Source organism: Vulpes vulpes, chromosome 9 (genome assembly GCF_048418805.1).
Source record: "Vulpes vulpes isolate BD-2025 chromosome 9, VulVul3, whole genome shotgun sequence".
NCBI lineage: Eukaryota > Metazoa > Chordata > Mammalia > Carnivora > Canidae > Vulpes > Vulpes vulpes.
The window spans coordinates 107,183,623-107,203,756 of record NC_132788.1 but is presented as its reverse complement, the minus strand read 5'-3'; the positions used below and the strand labels follow the sequence as shown (position 1 = coordinate 107,203,756).

Sequence of the window (20,134 nt, the reverse complement as noted above, 5' to 3'; positions counted from 1 at the left end):
CACCCCGGGGCCCTCCTGCCAAAGGGCCTGGGAAGCTCACAGGAATTCTTCCGGAAGACTGTGTTGCTCATGAACTTGAAGAAGCGCTCTGCATAAAAGCTGGGCCGGTGGACAGAGACAGTGTCCTGGGAAGAGAAGTGGGGCCCGAGGGCAAGAAGGGCTGAGTGCCACCAGGCCGCCAGGAGCTCCCCGTGTCCCGCAGGACGGCCCAGGCCACAGTGGCGGGACAGGGAGATGGGTCCACGGCACGGGGCTGCCTGGGAGACCCAAGGACCAGGTCACAGTGGCAGGGAGGGGGCCCGTCAGGAAGGGGGGCCTGGCACACAGCCAGTGCTCCAGTGTAATGCTGGACCCCGAAAGGCGGGGACTCCTTGCTCCTCCCCAGGGGCCAGTGTCCCCGGCCTCCATGGCACAGTCTCCCCTCGGCACTGCGCACGCCAGCCCCGGCGCTGTGGGAGCCTAGCACAATCCCTGCCCCCACCTCTTGATGCTGGGAAGCTCCCCCAGGCGTGAGGACCACAGATGTGGCCCGGTCCTCCCCCCACTATAACATAACAGGATCCGCAGGGACATGCGGGCTCCAGAATGCACGCTATGGTGAGCATCCTTGCTGCCGCGAGGCGTGACCGCATGCTCTGGCAGACAGCGTGGGAGCCGAGGCGGGGACAGAGGCAGCCTGCGGGGCTGGGGGCGAGGGTCACGCCCGGGGGTGTGCAGCGACACGCAGGAAGGACCTGGGCCTCCACTCCACCGGCCACCCCTCCTGCCCCAGACCGCTCACGCCTGTGTGGTCACTGTGATCAACATCTGGACCCCGGGAGCTGACGCAAACCCCACTTCAGAGATTACTAGTGGCCTCGCCAGGACTTGGCAGCTCTCGTCTGTCACGGCTTCGTAACCTGCGGAACAGCTTCCTGCTCGCCGGCTGCCACCTGGACCTTCCCGGTGCACTCTCCAGAAGCTCCCGCCTAGACCCTCCAAACACTCTGAGGCGTGTCGGGGGCTTGCTGGGATTTCTGACTTTACAGACTATGCAAACACACACAGCCCTTAGCACTTTAGTAAGAACTGGTCTGCAGGGGGGCACGGGAGGGGAGGTGTGCACCCGAGGCACCAGCCAGCTTGTCAGCACCACTGGACCGGGGCTGGACCAGGGCTGCCTGGGGCCCCCAGGTGGGCTCTGTTTGCTCCCCAACCGTTGGTCCTCAGTCTTTTATATCTGAGAATCGCCCACTCCCAGCATCCAAGCTACTCTCACGCAGTGGAGCCATCCTGGAGCAGGCCACACGCCCCCAGGGCAACGGGTCACGCTGCACGGCCCCTGGGTGTGGCCAGTGCCCAAGACCCCCTCCGTATCGCACGTGTCCACAATGGCCCGACCTTCCTGCCAGGCTGTCCTTGGGAATCCTTCCCACTCCGCCTCCGAGAAGCCTTCCTGTACCGCTCACCAGTGGAGGTCAGACCCCTCACTGGAGAGCCTGTGGCTGCCGCCTGTGCTTTCCCGTCCTGACCCCGAGCCCCTGGCCTGTGACTGCCAAGTCACAGGGCCGCCCCCACTGGACGGAGACTCCAGGGAGGAGGGAACATGTCTCTTGTTGTGGCCCCGGGTGGTCATTATGTTTGTGGATTGATGGATGAACACTCACCCCATCGTGGACAAGAGCCTTCCAAGTATGTTCCAGCTTCTTGATGAACCTGCAGAGAAAAGAAATACCTGAACACCTGCCAAACTTTCAGGCCCAGTGGCTCCCAGTGGGGCACTGGGCCATGTCTGGGGACGTGTGTGGTCACCACGACTGGGGGTGCTCCTGGGACTGAGTGGGTGGGGGAGCCCTGGTCCAGAGGAGCTGAGGCTGCCTGCTGCACCCGCCAGAAGCCGCCTCCCTCCTGTCCACTTGTCCCCCTCCAGGCCTGCTGGCAGCTCCTACCACTGCTGCTCTTGGAACGGAAGTGAAAAGGCCATGGTGCTTGGCCCCCTGTGGGGGACGGAGGGCCAGCGCCTCCCAGAGCACGTCCTTCCCCTCTCCTCATGGCCTGAGCCCCGGGCCCCCCTGCTGGAACTACTGTCCTGCACTGTGGCTCTAACTAGGCCCCTGAACATGTGGGCTGGGGAGAGTGTTGCCTCCTCCAGACAGCCCTCCCAGACACCCCCTAGCCCGCAGTGGTGGAGGGTCCTCTCCTCAGCACACCCCCCATGACACCCCTGCCCCAGGATGGGTTTGTGGCTGCCTGACACACACAGGCCCCCCTCCTTGCCTCCACTTGGAGCCTCTGCAGAAACCTTGCTCTGCTACCTCAGAAGCTTCCTAATCCTGCCCTAAATTGAGAGGGACATTCTGCAGCAGACATCGGCCTCAGGCAGGAAATCAACAGGCTGTGAGTGTGAGCGTCTGACGGGCAGGAGTCACATTTTGATTTAGGAAGCAGAGACCGCGAGGAAGAAAAGACCCAAGGCCCAGCGGGCTCCCGAGGCGGAGGGCAGGGAGCAGGGGCCGCCCGCCCACAACGTCCCCTGGGTCCTGTCGGCCCGAGCACGAGGACATACGCTACCCTCAGGACAACACGTTCATTGGCAAAGCCTCGTGAAGGACAAGCACAGGGCAGCCCGGTGGCTCAGCAGTTTAGCGCTGCCTTCAGCCCAGGGCCTGACCCTGGAGACCCGGGATCGAGTCCCACGTCGGGCTCCCTGCATGGAGCCTGCTTCTCCCTCTGCCTGTGTCTCTGCCCCTCTCTATGTCTCTCATGAATAAATAAAAAAAATCTTAAAAAAAAAAAAAAAAAAAGGTGAGCACAGACGACGGGGCTGCTGACCCCCCAGCTGTAAGCTGCACGAGGCTGGAGTATCTGTCCCTCAGGCTCTGCCACATTCGAGATCATGACATGTGGCACCAGCCACGAGCATGTACTTCTGCCCCCGCGTGAGCAGCCCAGGGATGCCGGGCTTTGTGGCCACGAACGAGCTTCCATCCTGCTCAGTGTAGCCCAGCGCTTGGCACACAGCAGGTGCTCAATAGACAGGGGAGCTGGTGACAGCCCGTCCCCCACGCCAGCCTCAGCCTCTATCTGACGTGGGCTCTCACCGCACTCCTAGCACAGATCCTCACGCGGAGTCACCACCTGGTCAGGGACCAGATGCCTCCCCTCAGGGCTGGGGAGGAGGGCGTGCTAAGGAAGGCTGGACCGCAGAGGGCACGCTGCTCCTGTGAGCAGGCGAGTGTATTGGGGGAAAGGAGAGGCAGGGCAGGGAGAAGGCGGGAGGGGGGAAGGCAGGGGCAGAGGGAGGCAGGGCAGGGGGGGAGGCAGGGCAGGCGCCCACCTGTAGGACTGCAGAATGTCGATGATGCCGATATGCAGCAGCAGGCGCTCCCCTCGGCCATTCACGGCGGGAATCCCACCCATCCTGGGGGGAGAGGGGGAGAGTACCCTCTTTAGCACCCCACAGAGCCAGACCACATGGGAGGGCACCAGGCACTAGCCCTGCCCCGAGCCCCCCTGCTAGAGCCCAGCCTGCACCCCCATGCTCCCTGCACGCGGCAGCGCAGCTGGGACTGAGCCGCTCCCCTCCTCTGGGGCACTGGAGGCTGGAGGCCGCCGAAGGGTCCGGCACCCACACGCCCATGTGCACGCACACGCACACCCATGCACGTGCATGCACACGCTCACCGCGGGCAGGGCCACCAGGGCTTCTGGGTGCCGACCGGGGAGTTAGTTGCTTCACTCAGCCCCCGGCCCACATGTGCCAGGCCCAGCAGGATTAGTGAGGTCACACAACACAGCGACTGTCCTCAGGTCACCAATGACCCCAGACCCGCTGGCCCAGGCCCCCCGCAGGCTCAGCTCACTGCACTCCACGCACTGCTGAGCTCACCTGCACACCCCGCCAGCCCCTGCCAGGCCCCGTACAGATCCTACAAACACCAAGATGGTTGGAGGTGGGCTAGCCGCGCCAGGCCCTGCTGCTCCCCAGCCTGCCCTGCGGGGGCCGGGCTCAGCTCCTCCTCTGGCCCCCCTGCAGCTGCTGGCCAAGTGTGGTGACCAGGCCACAGGCAAGCCTCAGCCCCGTCACCAGCCGGCTGTGCACCCAGGACAGCTGCTTCTGCCTCTGAGCCCCCGTGTCCCCAGCTACGGTGGGGGGTGACGCCCCCTCCTTCACCAGCCACCCCCCCCATGATGGTCCCCAGCATGGTCAGCGTGTGGTGATGAGAAGTCACCCTTGACACCTGCCTACAGCAGCAGTCCCCACCCAGGAAGTGCCTTCCACAAGCTCTGGACAATGTCTGGAGACATCTGTGGTCCTCACGATGGGGGTCACTCCTGGCACCGAATGGGTGGGGGTCGGGGAGGCTGCTCAGCCCCCCAGAGCCCAGACAACGACCCAGCCCAGCATCCACAGTGCTGGGAGGGAGGGAGGGGCACCGTGCGAGCCTATCTCTCCCCAGAGCCGAGCCCCATGGCAGGACTGGGTCAGCCCGCCGATCCGAGCCATGAGCTCGTCCTCCATCACGGCCGCCCGTCCCTGGGGCTGTGGGTCTGACGGCCCGTGGCAGGAGCCCACCCCCGTGCCCAGAGCCACACCCTCTTCAACGCCTTTCCAGCTTTGCTTCGGACAGTGGTGCTTTACCCCGTTCTGGGGCCCGCCAGGAGGAGGGGGCAGCTGTGCTTCCCGCAGGGCCAGCCAATGGCCTCAGCCCGCTGGCCTGCTCATCCACGCGTGGGGGTCTGTGTGTCCACGCGTGTGACCCCTATGGGGCCTGCCAGGTGGGCGCCACTGCTCTGGTTCCCACACCCCGAACTGGCTGCAGACGGGCTTCTGGACTCATCTGCTCTGTGGTCTCTTGCCCCCCGGCCACCCTCCCCCTACCCCCGCCTGCCTCACACCTGCCAAAGGGGTGTGGGCAGAGGAGCTAGACGCCCCGCTGGCCCCGGGCCACCTACGTGTCGTCCGACTCGATGGCCTCCCCGCGCGCGGCCCCGCCCTGGATGGACTCCATGGCCGTGGAGTACAGGGCCTTCTGGCCCAGAGGCCGCTTCTCGTCTGCGGTGCTCTGGGCGCCCTCAGCCTGCCGCTCGCGCTCCTGCTGGTCGATGTTGTGCACACCCAGGAGCAGGCTGTAGTCCATGATCTTGAAGCTCTCCAGCACCTGCCAGAGGTGGGGGTCAAGAGATCAAGCTCTCCGTCCCCATCCCCAAACCCGGCCTGGCGCGACCCCAAGCCACGTCTGGGTCTGGGCCCACTCAGCCACGTGAGGGCCGATCCCCACTGCACAGACCGTGAAGAGACCAAGGGGCCAGGCCTCCAATCGGGGCCGGGACAGGGTGTGTCCTTCCTCTCGACAGAGCTCCCACCTGCCTGGTGACAGCTGAGGAGCCCGGGTGTTCCCGGCCCCAGTGTCTCTGACATCGGGGCTTAGGGGAGCACGAAGTCCTCAGAGGTCTGGGGGGGTCCTCTGGGGAGATCATGCAGTTTTCAGAGGCCTGGGAGCCGGGAGTGGTGGGCTGGGGGGCTGCGGATGGGGCAGAGGGCCCTGGAAGACCCGGCCCTGGCAGGCTGGGCACGTCAGGCAGGGCTGCAGGGATGGAGGAGATCGCACAGACACACGATGGAGGCTCAGAGAGGCGAGGGCCCGCAGGCCCCCCTGTGCTCGGGGGAGGCTGGACGTGGTGGCCTCACCAGGCAGTCCCGCTGCAGCGTCTTGACGAGCGCGGAGAAGGTGTCTGCGTCGAGCAGGAGCCCCTCGGGCATGTCCTGGATGAAGTCCAGGTCCTTGTAGGTGGGGATGCTCTTCTCCTTCTCCTTCTTGCTCGCCCGCCGCTTGTACGTGGAGCCCTTGAGGTCGAACTTGAGGTGCATCTTGACCACGCGCGGCAGGATGTTGTTCATGACCACCACGCGGATGTTCTTGCCGCCCGACTGCACGCAGTACAGCCCGTAGAACTTGGGCAGCAGCGTCCTCGGGTTCTGGTTGAGGTTCTGGGAGGTGGGGGAGGGGGGAGGGGTCAGAGGAGTGGCCGTCCTCAGGAAGCGCTCCCTGGCCACCTCCTGGGGGGGGCGGGCGCCCCCCCCCCCCCCCCCCCCCGCCCTCCCAGCATCCTGACGGGAGCTGGGCACCATCTCCCCAGCAGACGAGAGGCTCCAGGAGGACCCGCTGCAAGTGTCAGGGCCAGACCGGGGGTCCCACGTGCCCAGCCCACCCCGGGGTGACACAGGGGCATGGCCGCTGGGCACTGTCCGGGGCATGGGTTGGCAAGCTCCGGCTGGAGGGCCAAATCCGAGCACCCGCTTGTTCTCACGTGGCCGGCTGAAGGTAGAGTTTTGTGACACGTGAAGATTACGTGTTCACGTTTCCGTGTCAGTCGGTGAAGTGTCACCAGCACTATGACACACCTGCTGCTCCCTCCAGGCCCACGGGGCCTTCCCTGCGACATCGGCAGGGCTGAGCAGGGCAGGGAGAGGCCGTCTGGCTCCTTCCAGAAAGCGTGCTGAGCCCCGACCGAGGGGAGCCGGGAGCCAGGGGCCCACCCAAGCCCACGCACTAGGATGAGACACCCCAAGCGGAGAGGGGTCCGCACACAGCTGCCGAGGAAGGGCGGGCCCACCGCTGCCAGGTGCCAGGTCGGGCTCAGCAGGGCAGGTGGGCACTCGGGCCGAGCCAGCTCCACCCCGGGGTGGCTGGATACAGAAGTGGAGGCTCCTGCTTCCACCTCCACCAGGGGGTCTGTTGTGCCCTTTCAGGTTGTGAGTCACCCGGGGAAACGGGAAGCGCCCCAGCAGCTGGTCCTTGGTGACAGGCCAGCTGGTGGCCCGCCCCCCTCCCCCACGCCTGAGTCACCAGCTACTGACACACAAGCCCCACGAGACAGGATTTCTGGGATCTGTGACTCGGGGGTGTCAGTGGGGGCAGGGGACAGGGAGCGGGGGCTGCTCGGGTGCCCACCTCCCCCCCGGATGGCAATCCCTGCCTGCCGTGTGTGGGGGACCGCGTGAGGGGGATCCTGTGGGTGAGGCTCAGTGACCCAGCGAGGCCCCCGCAGCCCGCAAGAGGCGGGGTGGTGCCCGGGGCCCCTGCTCCGGCGCCTGCCCTGTGAGGGAAAGGAGCTGGGGGAGGGCCGCAGGGCAGGCTCACCATGTAGTAGCCGGGCAGCAGCTTCTGCAGGAACTCGGCCTCCTTGTGCATCACCGTCTTGATGATGAACTCGTCGTCGCTCGTGACGTAGAAGAGGGAGCCGCTGGCGCCAGGGTTGGACAGCTCGATCAGGGGCTCGTTGCACAGCGAGTACTGGGGGGGCAGAGAGTGTGCAGGTGGGCTGCTGACACCTCGCAGCCCAGCGGGTAGGGGAGGGCTCTGGAACAGGTCACTGTTCCTTTTACAGACGAAGAAATAGGCTCAGAGAGGGAGACCGACGTGCCTGAGGCCACACAGCACGGAGTCGAACCCTGGCCGAGCCAGCAGCCGGGGTGCTCGCCTCCTAGGGCCCAGTCCTTCTCCTGTTGCTAACAGACCCGGTCGGGGTGGGGTGCTGACACATCGGGCCACACTCACTTCCCAACCACTACCCCTCCCCCCCCAGCTAGGTGAGACCACAAGAGTCAGCTCTGGCCAGTATCTGTCTGTAGAAGCTTCTGAGTGGAGCTTTAGGGAAGACTCCCTAAGCGAGTGACAGAGGCGGGCACACTTGGAGTTTGGGACCTTCCCTCCATCCCATCTATTTCCCACCCGGAGTGCTGACGTGAGAGCTGGAGCCCCAGCAGCCACGGTGGACCACAGGGTGACCTTTGGTACGGAGACCACCCTCCAGAACAGCACAGAGGGGGACCTGTGCCTCTGGTGAGCAGCCCTTAGCCCACCTTCTCTTCCACTGACATCTGCTTCACCTCTGCTCTTGCGGTCCAGCAGCCCCACACGCCCTCCCACCAACAGTCAGTACGTTCTGTGGACGCGGGGATTTTTAAGCGTGTTGTTGGTGGAGGGTCCCCAGCGCCTAGGACGGTGGCCGGCAAGCAAAGGAGTGGACAGGAAAGCCCTGCAGGCTGCTCTCCCTGGGCCCGTTCAGCTAGGGAGCCGGTGAAGCACTCTCCAGGGTGACGGACAGCTGTCTGGGCTGCCTTTCTGTCCCTGCACCCCCAGTCCTGACTGAGCACCGTGGGTATACAACACGGATAAGGCCCCAGCACATTCCCCACTGGGCTGAGAATGTAAGACTGGGGCTGACAGGTGGGGGTGGGGACACAGGGAGGAGCAGGACGCCCCCCACCCCCACCGGGTGCCACGTGCTGCCCCTGGCCCGGGGAACAGCAGCGTGCTGGGGGTGTCCTGCAGAGGCTCACATGGCCACAGCAGCACGGGGAAACAAGGTGTCACCAGCTCCAGTGTGGCCGTGCCCCCGGGGAGAAGTGAGCTACAGTGAAGCCTGGACCCCAAGACCAGGCGTTTGCCATCACAGCACACCCTGCCAGCCCTGGGCTGACTCTGTCGAGGGCCCAAGACCAGAGGGCACCCATAACCCTATGCCCCAGCAGTCAGCGTTCCCCAGCTGGATGAAGACCCAGGGGATCGGGAGCCCCCACCTGCTCCTGGTGGCACCGTGGGAACCCCGGGGTGGGGCCCGGTATGCCAAGCACTGACCGCAGTGGGGCTGGCTGAAGGTGCGATGGGCACCCCCCGAGGCGTGACCTCCCAGGGACCAGGTGGGGGCTGTCGGCGGAGGGGAGTGGAGTCAATGGGCCTCCCACCTGCACTGGCACAGGCAGCCAGCAACCAGCTCAGGGAGGCAGCGGGTGTGGAGGGAGACCCACGGCCCTCCGTCCATCCGTGGCAGCCACGAGGCTCAGGACAGCCGGGCAGCATGAGGGAGATGGTGCAGGGGTGCCCAGCCCACCCTGGGCTCTGAGGGAGAAGGGACACACCTGGGGTCACCTGCCGTGACCCCACCCTGCTGGCTGGCCACCCGGCCAGGAGGTCCCTGTGTTACTTCTTCTCCCTCGGCAGCCAGGACCCCGAGAGGCCTGACCCCAAATCCCCACCAGGCCACTCCCTGAGGGCAACTGCTATTAGCCATGTGGTTCCAGAACATTCTCTGCTCATAGACTTTTAGACAAAGTCATTCCCTTCCCACCACTTGTTTCTCTCAGCACTATCCCCCGTCTCCCGCCAGCTGGGGTCGGCCGTACCGCCTTTGGGGTTTGCCTATGAGGAGGGACAGTGGCTGTGGGCTCCAGAGGCCCAGGACACCAGCCCCCACAAGGTCCCTGCTTGCCCCTCGCTTCTGCCTTATAAGAGGGAGAGCTGACGTTAACACCAGGACGCAGCAGCAGTGGGCGCGCCCCCATGAGACTCAGGACCAGCGGCAGCTGCCAGAGAAGTCTCTGACCAAGGCAGTGCCCGTGGCCCATGGGGACCCCTCCAGGAGACAAGACCCCCAAAGGGGCAGCGCTGACAAGCAGGGATAATGATGCCGTCTGGGTGCCCGCTCCAGCTGCACCCGAGCTCCCGCCCCTGCTGCAGGAGCGTCTCTCAGTCCCAGGGGCCTCGTCCCCCTGTCGCTGCAGCAGGATGGGTCTTGAAGGTGACAGAGAGGCCGAGAGAGGACCTCACCGTGTCTGAGTCCCCACCCTGCAGCCAGGCCACGCGAGCTGGTGCCCGCTCCCCACTAAGGGCACGGAGGCCACATCACCACGGCCATTCGTGCAGCAGGTCTCCGCTCTACTCACGAGACCTCAAACCTAGGTGGCCCTGGGTCGCTTCCACTCCAGGACCACCAGGCCGTCTTCGCTCTAATGAGGCTGCAGGACCACGGGGAAGGTGTTCACGGGGCTGTAGGGGACAGCAGGGGTGGCCGTGCAGCATGACACAGAGCCCGTGGTTGGGGGACCAGGCCTTGGCCTTGACAAGGGGCCCCGTGCCTTCTGGGCACCCCCGGGCAGCTAGAGAACTTCGGGACCAACGCGCCCCTGGCCGGAGCAGTGCTGGTTCCCTCAGGAAGTTGCACCCACGTTCCTGACCCGCGGGAAGCACCTGCCGTGGAACCTGCTACGCGGCGGTCGTGCCCTGACTAAGGTGCTCACCAAGTAATCGTCCGGCCGGATCCCGAAGAGCTCCCGGAAGTAGCGGAAGGCGACGGGTGCGTAGGTCTTGAACCTGAAGTCCTGGAAGTGGTGGGCAGGGGTGAGGTTGCTGCCTTCACTGTGGAGCAAGGAGGGAGGGAAGCCCATGAGGGACGCTGGCTTCGGGGGTGCACGTGCCTGGCACGCCGGCGGGCGCACAGCCTCCCCTGGTGGCCAGCCCAGAGAGCAGCACGGGGCCCCCGGGGGCCAAGGGCCATGGCCCGTCTCCAGCTGTGTTCCAGTATCCACTCCCGCCCAGAATAAGTCCACTGCCGGCCCCTCCTGCCAGTGGGGGCGGTCACGAGCCTGTGCGTGGCCAAAGAGCTATGGGCGGAACAGAACCTGTGCCATTTCCAGGTCCTGCCCTTAGAGAGAAGGGGCCTGTGCTCCCCTTCTCCTTTCCCTTCCAAAGGTGGAATGCAGGTGTGATGGCAGGATCCCAGGCAGCCACCAGACAGCACTGGCTGGCAAAGCTGCACATGATGGACCTGCTGGAAGGAACAGGGGCCCCACCCGGGGAGCCGCCTGAGCCCTGGACCGACTGCCTATCAGTTCTTTTCACATGAGAGAAAAAGAAACTTCAGATTTTCTCTTCCTGTTTTCTCCCAACCGGTCACACCGCATCTCTCTGGTTCAGTAGAGAACTAGGACCGCGGCAGATGCGGGGTCAGACCTCCAAGCCGAGCACATGCCAGGAGAGACCTGGGAGATTTGCAGCAGAGCAGGGCGCTCCAAGAGCAAGGCTGCAGGCACCGCAGCGGCAGCTCCACGGCGCAGGGCCGGGCCTACCTGGGGAAGAAGATGCTCTCCACGACGTAGAAGTCTTGCATGAGCACGTCACGTTCTGGCTTGGAGCTCAGATTGCCCACCGTGTAGCCGATGCCCAGCTGGATGGCCCCCTTCAGGGTGGAGGATGTGGTCTGCAGGGAAACCCAGCTGCGTCAAGGCCCTTGGCCCCCAAGGTGACCGGCAAAAGCAGCAGCCCCCCCGGGCAGGAGGTCGGGGCGCATGCCCAGCCTGCAGCTGCACTCAGGCACCCGCCACCACCACCAGGCCCCAGGGCACCTGCCAAGTACTTGTCACAGACCTGCTGGCCTCTGTGTCACTTAGCACACACGGGCGCACAGCAAGGAGGTGGCCTGGCTGAGACTCCAGTATCACCTCACGTGGCCCCAAGGCCTGTTTTCCATCTAGGTTCTAGAAGGTTCCAACTTCTCAAAACTGTCCTGACTCAGGAAGGGTCAGTCTACTGCCAGGATCTTTTTTCAGAGGTGGCATAAATTTACAGAGTGACACCCCAACTCCACTTCTGTTCCTTCTACCCATCCTCCCAGGGATGTGCATCATCACGCTGGGAGAGTGACGCTGCTGCTGTGCCTCAGTTTCTCCACCCATAGTTGGGCATGGAGATGGCAGTACTGGCCATCCTGGGGCTGCCAGGCGTTATGTGGTCTGAGCTGCCAGGGCTGAAACCTGCCCACACCTGAAGGGGGGGAGATGGGAGTGACAGCTAATGGGGACGTCACTTTGGGTGACAGAAACAGTCAGCGCTACGACTGTGGTGATGGCTGGACACAACCGGGAAGATGTTAGAAACCATCTAACTTGGAAAGGGTGAGTCACATGGTCACCCTTCCTGTGCACCCTGTGGCCTGGCCTCGCTCAGGCTTCCATCAGCTCAGCCCCACGTTCAAGGGAAGGAAGAAGAACGGCATGTCCCCCTCCCCAGAGGAGCCAGCAGGGCCGGAGGTGGCAGGTGACCCCTGCAGCCACCCGAGCATAGCACCCGACGCCTGTGACGTCAGCGACAGGAGGCAAGGACATCGCTGGGATGAGGGGCCTGCACGAGAGCATGTGCCTCCAGCCAGATCCGGGCACAGGGCTCGCCCGACCCTGTGGGGGCCCAGGACGGCTGGGGGCCCCACCCCACCAGCTAAGGGCAGGAGAGAACCTTCTTGTAGGTGGTTTCACCAGATGCGTCCACGCCCCGATGACCCAACTTCTTCCCGTGGCCAGGACCCGGCTGTCCAGTCATCAGCGGGGCCTGAAGAAGAGGAAGTAGGAAGTATCAAAAACCAGCACGGAGGTGCCGCTGGGGCCAGAACACTCTGGAAACCCTGAGCAGGGAGGCTGAGTCGCCGGGTCCTGACAAAACACATGGAGTAGAGGCTGGTGCGGGCAGGCGCCAGGACAGAGCAGGTGGCCTGTCACCCCAGGGCCCACATGGCCCAACTCTGCACACCCAGGAGGGCCCACCCCCAGGCCGCTTCCGGCTCCCAGACAAAGGCAGGAAATCGGCCAGCACAGCCTCCTTGCAGGGTCTGGCACCACTGACACAGGGGCCGGGTCATTCCCTGCGGCCTCCACCCCTCGGGGCAGCCCTGCCCTGGCACGACGACCACAGATGTCCCCAGACACCACGCGGTGGCCCCCAGGGCAGAGTCACCCAGCTGGGACTCTGGGCTGGAATGGCCGGGGGCTGAGGGGCACGGTGCCCCTGGCCTGGGCCCTCTCTGGGGACAGCCGTGGCAGGCCTGACAGACCGGTGCGTGAGCACCAGCACCGACGTGTGACTCCACGGGAGCAGTAGTGGAAGGGGCGGGGGGGGGGGGGGCAGCTGGGAGCCCGAGGCCGAGGCAGCCAGCAGAGGGGAGCCGGGCCTCCCGGGGGCTGGACCGTCACTGACCCTCAAGCGTCATCTGTGCACCTGCCGCCATCCGCAGAGCCCGCACAGCCCTGCGGCCCCCAGCTGGGACGGCTCGGAGCAGCCCGACCCACTGCCCCACGTCGGGGCCCAGCAGCCCCTCCGATGCCCCACCTGCCCCAGCTCCTGAGCCCGGCTGCCGTGTGTTCTGCACCCCGGCCGCCAGGGGGCGGGCTCTCCCGGCAATCGGAAGGCACGGCCCCTGCCCTGCAGCCCTCGAGGACTCCCCAGCGCCCCACGGCTTGACACCCCCTGGGAAGCCCTCCTCGCAAGATGCCACGTGGCAGGTGGCATCCAGGGGACATGGATGCCTGGGGCTCGGCAGCTGACACGGGCACAGGAACGCCACCCCTGGGCCGCTCCTGGAACGTGGGGCTCCTTTCAGGACCAGGGGCCAGGGACCAGGGACCAGGGATCGGGGATCAGGGAAGGGCTGACGCCACCCCCACCCCCAGCAGGGCTGAGTGGGAGGGCGGCCCAGGCCCCACAGGCGGCACCCCCAGGGAAAGCTCTCTGGAGCACGACCGACGACGCGGGCGAGCACGCGGGGACCCAGGGACGCTACAGTAATGGTGCTGGTGATGGGCACTGGGCCCGGTCCCGTCCTCCTGGGAACTCCGCAGGGACCCGCGCGTGCCGGCTGCCTTCCCACTCTCTGCCCCTCGGTCTCCGGTCCCTCTGTCCCTCACTGTCCGGGCCGGGTCCTCACTCTCCCCGCCCCAGCGGCTCCCCTCCCCGAAACTCGAGACGGTGGCCAGACTGCAGGACTTTCACCGCCTGCCACTGGGGCCCCCGGAGGTGCGGTCAGCTGCCCCGGACCCCGGGCCGGTCTGTCTCTGGAGAGGAGGAGGGTCAGGCGGGCACAGGACACTCACCTCCGTCGGGACCATCTTCTTCTGTGCCAAGCCTGCGGGAGAGAAGGGAGAGGCTTCAGCCTGGAGCCGGGGCGGCCCTCCACCCGCTGTCACCACCCTGCCTCCGCCGCACACAGGTGCCTCTGACCCCACTCAGCCCTGCACCCCTGTGGAGGGATGGGAGGACCGGGGGTGTGAAACGGGCAAGGATGCCAACCCACCACGGACGCCTCAAGACGTCAGGTCCCCCGTGGCAAACAACTGGCTGAACTGACAAAGCCGTCTACGCCCGCTGGTGGGAGCAGGGGCTAACAAGGAGAGGCTCGGGCCCCCGATGGGTCGGTGGGAAGGGCCAGGTGTCCAGGGCTGCGGACACGGCCCCCTGGCTCCTGTCCACACAGTCCCCGGGGAGAGCTGCTTGCCACGGAGAGAAGTCGGAGGCAGCAGAGGGCTTTGGGGGGCCCTCCCCCCAATCCTGGCTCCCGTGAGGCCGCCAGCGACCTCTCTGAGCCTTGGCACCCTCCCCTGGAAGGCAGGCTTCTGCGGACTGTGTGTTCAATGGTGTGATGGCAAATACGCCCACCCCCTGCGGATGACGGGTTCTGCAGGGGGGCAAGGTGGGGGCGACCCTGGGTTCCCGGGGCCTCACGAGAGGGAGCCAGAGGGTGGGAGCCCCAGAGACCGGTGGACCCCCACGGTGGTGAGGACAGAGGAGCCGCAGGCTGGGGAGGGGGCACCTCTGGAAGCTGGGGGGCAGGAGCGGGTCTCCCTGAGGCTCCGGGGGGTAGAGGGGGACCAGCCCTGCCCACACCTGGGTTTTAGCCCCAGGAGACCCCTTTAGGGCCTGTGACCTCCAGAGAGTGACACAGGTGTGTGGTTTTAGACCAAGCCGTGGTGACTTGTCACGGCGGCAACAGAAGCTCATACAGGGTGTCCACCACGTGTCCGGCTGGCAGGAAGGCAAGTGGGACCAGGACACACACTGCCCCCCCCCGCAAGGGCTCACAGTCGGGGGGTGGGGGGCACAGAAGGCCTGGCCAGTGTGGGGAGAGCCAGGAGGAGGGCCTGGGGTGACGGGTGAGGGGTCGGGTCAGGCCAGCAAGGGAGGACTGGGGCTTTTCCCCCAGGGAGGTGGGAGCTCTGGAGGGCTGGGAGGGGTGGGTGGCTGGCTCGGGTGCTCACGGGCGCCCTCTGGGGGCCGCCGCGGGGAGGGCAGGGGGTGGGGAGGGTGGGGGCCCAGCTGGGGTGGAGGGGCGGTGGAGAGGGAGGCGATGGGGTGCACCAGGTGGAAGCCCAGGAGGGAGAGGGGTGCGCAGGTTCTGAAGGTGTCAGGTTAGGCTACACTCACTGGAAGCAAAGTGAAGAAAACAAGAAGTCGAGAATGACTTCTCGGATTCAGAGGATTCTGACTGCAGCAGTGACAGGACAGGACACATGGCCTCAGCCGAGATGAGCGACGGGGCAGGAAGGTCGGGGACAGCGTGGCCGAGCTGAGTGAGGGACGCCCCGGACCCCCCGGCAAGGAGACCTCCAGGGTCAGCAGACCTTGGGGGCGGCCAGGCTGGAGACAGGACTGTGGGCGTCGTCCCGCCATCGACGAGGGAGAGCAGACGAGGCTACTAATGGGAATAGGGCTTCCTCCAGGGGACAAGAATGTTCTAGAATCAGTGTGTGCAGTTGCACCACATTGCGAACACACAAAAAACAAATTGTAAGCTTAAAAGTGTGAGTGACGGCACATGGATTACACTTAGAGGAAAAGCGACCCCAAGGGACCCTGAGTCTGGGCCAGCAGTGGGGAGGGGGGTCCTCGTTCAGCCATAACCACCTGTGCCTCAGCCATATGCTGGACATGGTCTAGCCAAGGAAACGGGCTTGGTGGGCGACTGGCCGATACCAGGGGGACACTGGCTGCCAGGCGCCCCCAGCTTGTCGGGGGCGGCGTGGCAGCTTCAGGCCACACCAACACCAGCATCTGAGACGCCGTCCTGCCCGGCTCCTTGTCCTGGGCCCCGGCCACCCCCCTACCTGGGCCCCAGCCAATCCCCTGTCCAACTCCCTGGGCCCCCACCGCCCTGCCCGGCTCCCTGTCCCGGGCCCAGCCACCCCCGTCCCCCTGCCCGGCACCCTGGCCCCGGCCCCCTGCCCCCCACCTGGCTCCCTGTCCTGGGTCCCCGCCGCCCTCCTGCTCAGCACACGCTGCTCCCACGCCTGCCGCCTTCTCCACTCAGGAACCGCTGCGCCACCCTGCAGACCCTGTCCTGTCCCTCCGGGCGACAATGACGTCAACATCCGTCCTCCCCGCAGGAGCTGGGGTCCTCCTCCCTCAGGGCTGGCCTAACTAACGTTTGCCGACTGACAACCGTTCCTCTCCCCTCCGCACGCACATGGGCTTCAGCAAGAGCCGCTTCTCCACGTTTGCTTCATGTGGAAACTGAGGACCCCAGGACCAGACATGAGCCTTCCCATCAGCCACCTGTACCCTTACAATCCGTCCAAAACCTGCCCCCGTCCCTGACCCTCTCAGCCCATCACCTGGACCAGCACGGTCCCCTCCACCCCATCCCAGGCTCCTGCCCTCACCCACATCCGTCCTCCCCGTGACGGTCACCAGAGGGCGCCTGTGAGCACCTGGGTCAGGTCCCGCCCTCCTCTGCCAGCAGAGGGGGGGGACACGATGACGACAAGTCCAAGGCCTCCCTGGGTCCCCAAGGCCCTGTACGACCTGCTCCATCCCCTCCCTATCCTCCCCTCCTCTCTTGGGTCCTGCCCCAGGGCCTTTGCACAGGTTGGGGCCCCTCCCCACCTGAGACACCACTCCCAAGACACTTGAGGGGTTTGTTCCCTTGCATCGTCCAAGACCTGGCTCAAACGTCCCCAGCTGTGAGGTGTCCCCCCCTCACCCCAAACAGCCCCTCTGAGGTCACTCCTCACCTCCGGCCTGCTCAGTCTCCCAGGCACTCAGCAGCACCCGGCGCCTCTATGTGATGTCTCCCCCACTACGGGGAGACCGGGTCTCCCCTGACAGACACCTCCAGCGCTCTCCGAGGGCGGGTCCCCACTGGACAGGGGCTGCAGAGGGGCACGAGGCCCGGCAGCTCTGCGCAGAGGCCATGCGCCAGGGCGGGGCCGCTTCCCAGAGCAGGACTGCCGGGTGCCCAGGATGGGTGCCGGGTCCCCGTGACTCAGAACAAACAAGAAAGCACGGGGACACGGCAGGCCGGGCCAGCAGCCCCGAGGAGCCAGGAAGTGGCGCGGAGGCCCGGCCGCACACTTCCCTCATTAGCTAGGACGATCTGGCCGCTCTGGCCTCCCGCGGCCGGGCCTCCGGGGCAGAGCCCTGCGGGCCGCCTGCGAGGAGCCTGGGGGAGCCCGGCAGCCTCTGGGGGCAGCGCCCACCCTCACCCCGGTCAGGCTCGGCCGCCCGGACGCTCACAAGCCCCACTTGAGAATCCTGTCGCCGAAGTGGAAGAAAGTCTCCCGTGGAGGAGCGAACGGGGCCAGGTCTTTGCATCCACGTGATGCTCTGAGCAGCAGAGGGCGACCCCAGAAGCCGGAGGACACCCCCGGAACCCTGCGCCCCGAGGTCCATGGCGGGGTCTCTGCCAGAGACCGGAGAGCCCTTGGGGACCGGCAGGCAGCCCCCAGCTGAGGGCTGGATTTCGTGCCACCTGCTGACCGTGGCTGCGTGGCTGACCCCAGGTGAGGCCGTGGAGGAACTGCCCCGCTGAAGCTGGGGACAGAATCGCGAGCAAACACGCAGGTGTTCTCGGCATTGGGGTGGTTTGTTTGTTACGCAGCATCAGCGGACTGAGGCTGATATTATACGCGCACGTGGAGAGTGTTTCTAAAAGGAATACAATGACCTATTACCAGGGACTTCGGGGAGACAGAAGGGAAATAGCATTTTAAGTCTTGTGTCCAACTAAAATTCCTTACATTCAAGACAGCGTTAAAAATATTCAAATGGTAGATGATTAAGTCATACAAAGGATGAAGTGCTGATATGCGCTGCCCTGTGGACGGACCCCCGAGCCCACGACCCTTGGGGGTGGGGGTAACCAGACATAGGAGGCCCCGCAGCGTGAGTCCATGTGTGATACGTCCAGGATGGGCTCCTCCACGGAAAGGGAGGGGGCTCCTGGGGGTCGGGGGGGAGGGGGACGGGAAATGGTCACTAATGGGGACAGGGTTTCCTTTGGGGTGATGGAATGTTCTCGAACTCGACAGGGGTAACAGTGGCACAACAGGCGAATGTAGTAAAACCCACTGAATTGTGCACTTTAGAGGGTTTTTAAAAGACTTTTAATTTTTTTTAAAGTTTTTATTTATTCATGAGAGACACAGAGAGGGAGAGACGCAGGCAGAGGGAGAAGCAGGCTCCCTGCGGGGAGCCCAATGGGGACTTGATACCAGATCCTGGGATCAGGACCTGAGCCACCCAGGCATCCCAAGACTATTTATTTTAGGCAGAGAGAAAAAGACAGCGAGAATGACCATGAGCAGGGGAGGAGCAGAGGGGGAGTCAGAACCGCAAGCTGACTGCCCACTGAGCATGGAGCCCCATACGGAGCTTGATTCCACGACCCTGAGATCACAACCTGAACCAAAACCAAGAGTTGGATGTTCAACAGACTGAGCCACCGAGGCGCCCCAATGGGGTGAATTTTATGGCATATGAACGCATCTCAAAAATGAATCCCTTAGTTGCATAACCACTGCCCAACCATCAGTACCCACCATCCAGAATGTTCTCTGGACTCTAATCTTTCTGGCAGGTGGTGCTGCAAAATGAGAGAAGGAGCGGCCCAGGTCACGCTGCCCCAGGCAGGGAGGCCAGAGGGTGCCTGTGAGCTCCTGGGACAGACACCACCTGACTTAATGGTCTCGTTCTGGTACCAACATTTTACAGGGAAGGCAGGGAAAGGGTTTGAAGAAATTGACCCAGGTCGAAAGTGAAAAACCCAAGGATTACATCTCAGAATCCAGTTAGGCATTGAACAAAATTCAACAGATTTCACATCCAAAACTATTAGAAACCAGAGAAACCAACAGAAAATGGGGGCCGGACAGGGGTAAGAACTGCCTTTACTTGAAAAAACACCATAAAGCGAAAGCCCACGGCAAACACGCAGCGTCCACCGCCAGAGGAGTGCAGCCGAGAGCCGAGAGCTGGCCACTGCAGTATGACAAGAAAAAAAAAAAAAAGGAACAGAGACCAGAAGGAAAGGCAAAATTTTAGGAATCCCAGAGAACCAAGCGGCCGACTGTCAAAACTAAACAGAGCAGAGCAGGTGGCCGGCAACTCACCCGAGGCCTGTGCCGCACGTGTGCTGAGGAGGCGGCTCTGGGAGCTTCTGCCCCTTGCACCCACCACCTCCTCTTTATCCGGCCGCCTCTCCCGGGTTTCACGCTTCGGTTAACTTTTATTTGTCAGATGTACAATAAGCAGACCCTGGGAAGGTTCCCCGTCCCCCAGGAGCACCAAGGCCCCAGAGCGGGGAGGAGATGCGGGGGGGGGGGGGCGGACAGGTGGACGGAGGGGGGGGATGGAGGGAGGTAAGTGGGGAGAGGCGCGAAGCAAGCACAGCAAAATGCCAATGGTAGGACCCAAGTGGTACGCAGTGCGCGTCCACTGTCCCATCCTTTCAACTTTTCTGCCCGGCTGAAAATTTCCCTGATGCGATCTTTTCCCTCTGGGTTAAAGGTGGAGTTTGACTTTCACCGCCAGGTGTTTTCAAGCTTAGGAGAAGCACATTTTTTTGAGTGGATTCTGCCCAAGGAAATGTGAGCAATCACAAGGGAAGCAGCAGTCGTTACAGAGCACCGTGTGCGAGGCTCCGTGCCTCTGCACGTTCACCCAGCAGACCTTCAAGAAGGCACATTCCCACCTCGGGGCCTTTGCACTCACCGCGCCCTCTGCCAGAATGCAGTATCCATCTCCACGTGCCTGGCCTCCACCACCCAGGTCTCACTTGAATATCGCCTGCTGGAGGGACTGTCCTTCCCACCCCTAACCTCCTCCCACCCTCCACCATGCCTGCTTGATTAATTCATGACACACCTCGCTGTCTGGAGCTAACTGCTCGGCCGCCTTGCTCCTTACCAGTGGAGCAGGGATCAGGACTGTCTTGCTGACACTACTTCCCCACGGCCTAGCCCAATCCTGGCACACGGTCAGAGCGCGGCAGCCACGGGTCCCCTGGGGCTGGGCGGGGGATCCTGGGACAGACAGGTGGGCCTGGATCTGGGAAGCACCCCGGAGGGAGGACAGCCCGGCTGCGAGAGGGGAGCCCCAGGGAGGACACGACGCCAGGGACCGGGTCGGGTGGACAGCAAAGGAGGGACACCTGGATGTGGCCAGATGCTCAGGGTGGGGCACACACGCAGGACAGTGCCCGAAGGGCGTCACAGGTGCTCGATCAACGTCCCCGTCAGGACTGGATACACAGACACTGTGGTTAGCACCCCCCC

At 64.3% G+C, this 20,134-nt stretch overlaps 1 protein-coding gene across 17 annotated transcripts in view; it reads right to left on the bottom strand.

Moving 5' to 3' along the window:
- PIP5K1C (phosphatidylinositol-4-phosphate 5-kinase type 1 gamma) overlaps nt 1–20,134 on the bottom strand; it is a 49,741-nt gene that overhangs the window by 14,139 nt on the left and 15,468 nt on the right. For 14 of the 17 annotated variants that reach the window (XM_072721780.1, XM_072721782.1, XM_072721784.1 and 11 more), the window contains 10 exons: nt 13,682–13,713; nt 12,054–12,146; nt 10,892–11,022; nt 10,064–10,181; nt 7,125–7,277; nt 5,672–5,971; nt 4,936–5,141; nt 3,317–3,400; nt 1,647–1,695; nt 41–125 (listed from right to left, as the gene is read on the bottom strand). In XM_072721780.1, the coding sequence (XP_072577881.1) occupies nt 41–125; nt 1,647–1,695; nt 3,317–3,400; nt 4,936–5,141; nt 5,672–5,971; nt 7,125–7,277; nt 10,064–10,181; nt 10,892–11,022; nt 12,054–12,146; nt 13,682–13,713 (1,251 nt within the window). Of the gene's footprint in view, nt 1–40; nt 126–1,646; nt 1,696–3,316; nt 3,401–4,935; nt 5,142–5,671; nt 5,972–7,124; nt 7,278–10,063; nt 10,182–10,891; nt 11,023–12,053; nt 12,147–13,681; nt 13,714–18,970; nt 19,065–20,134 lie in introns of those variants that run through there. The other 3 variants (XM_072721789.1, XM_072721793.1, XM_026019389.2) reach the window with 2 other exon arrangements.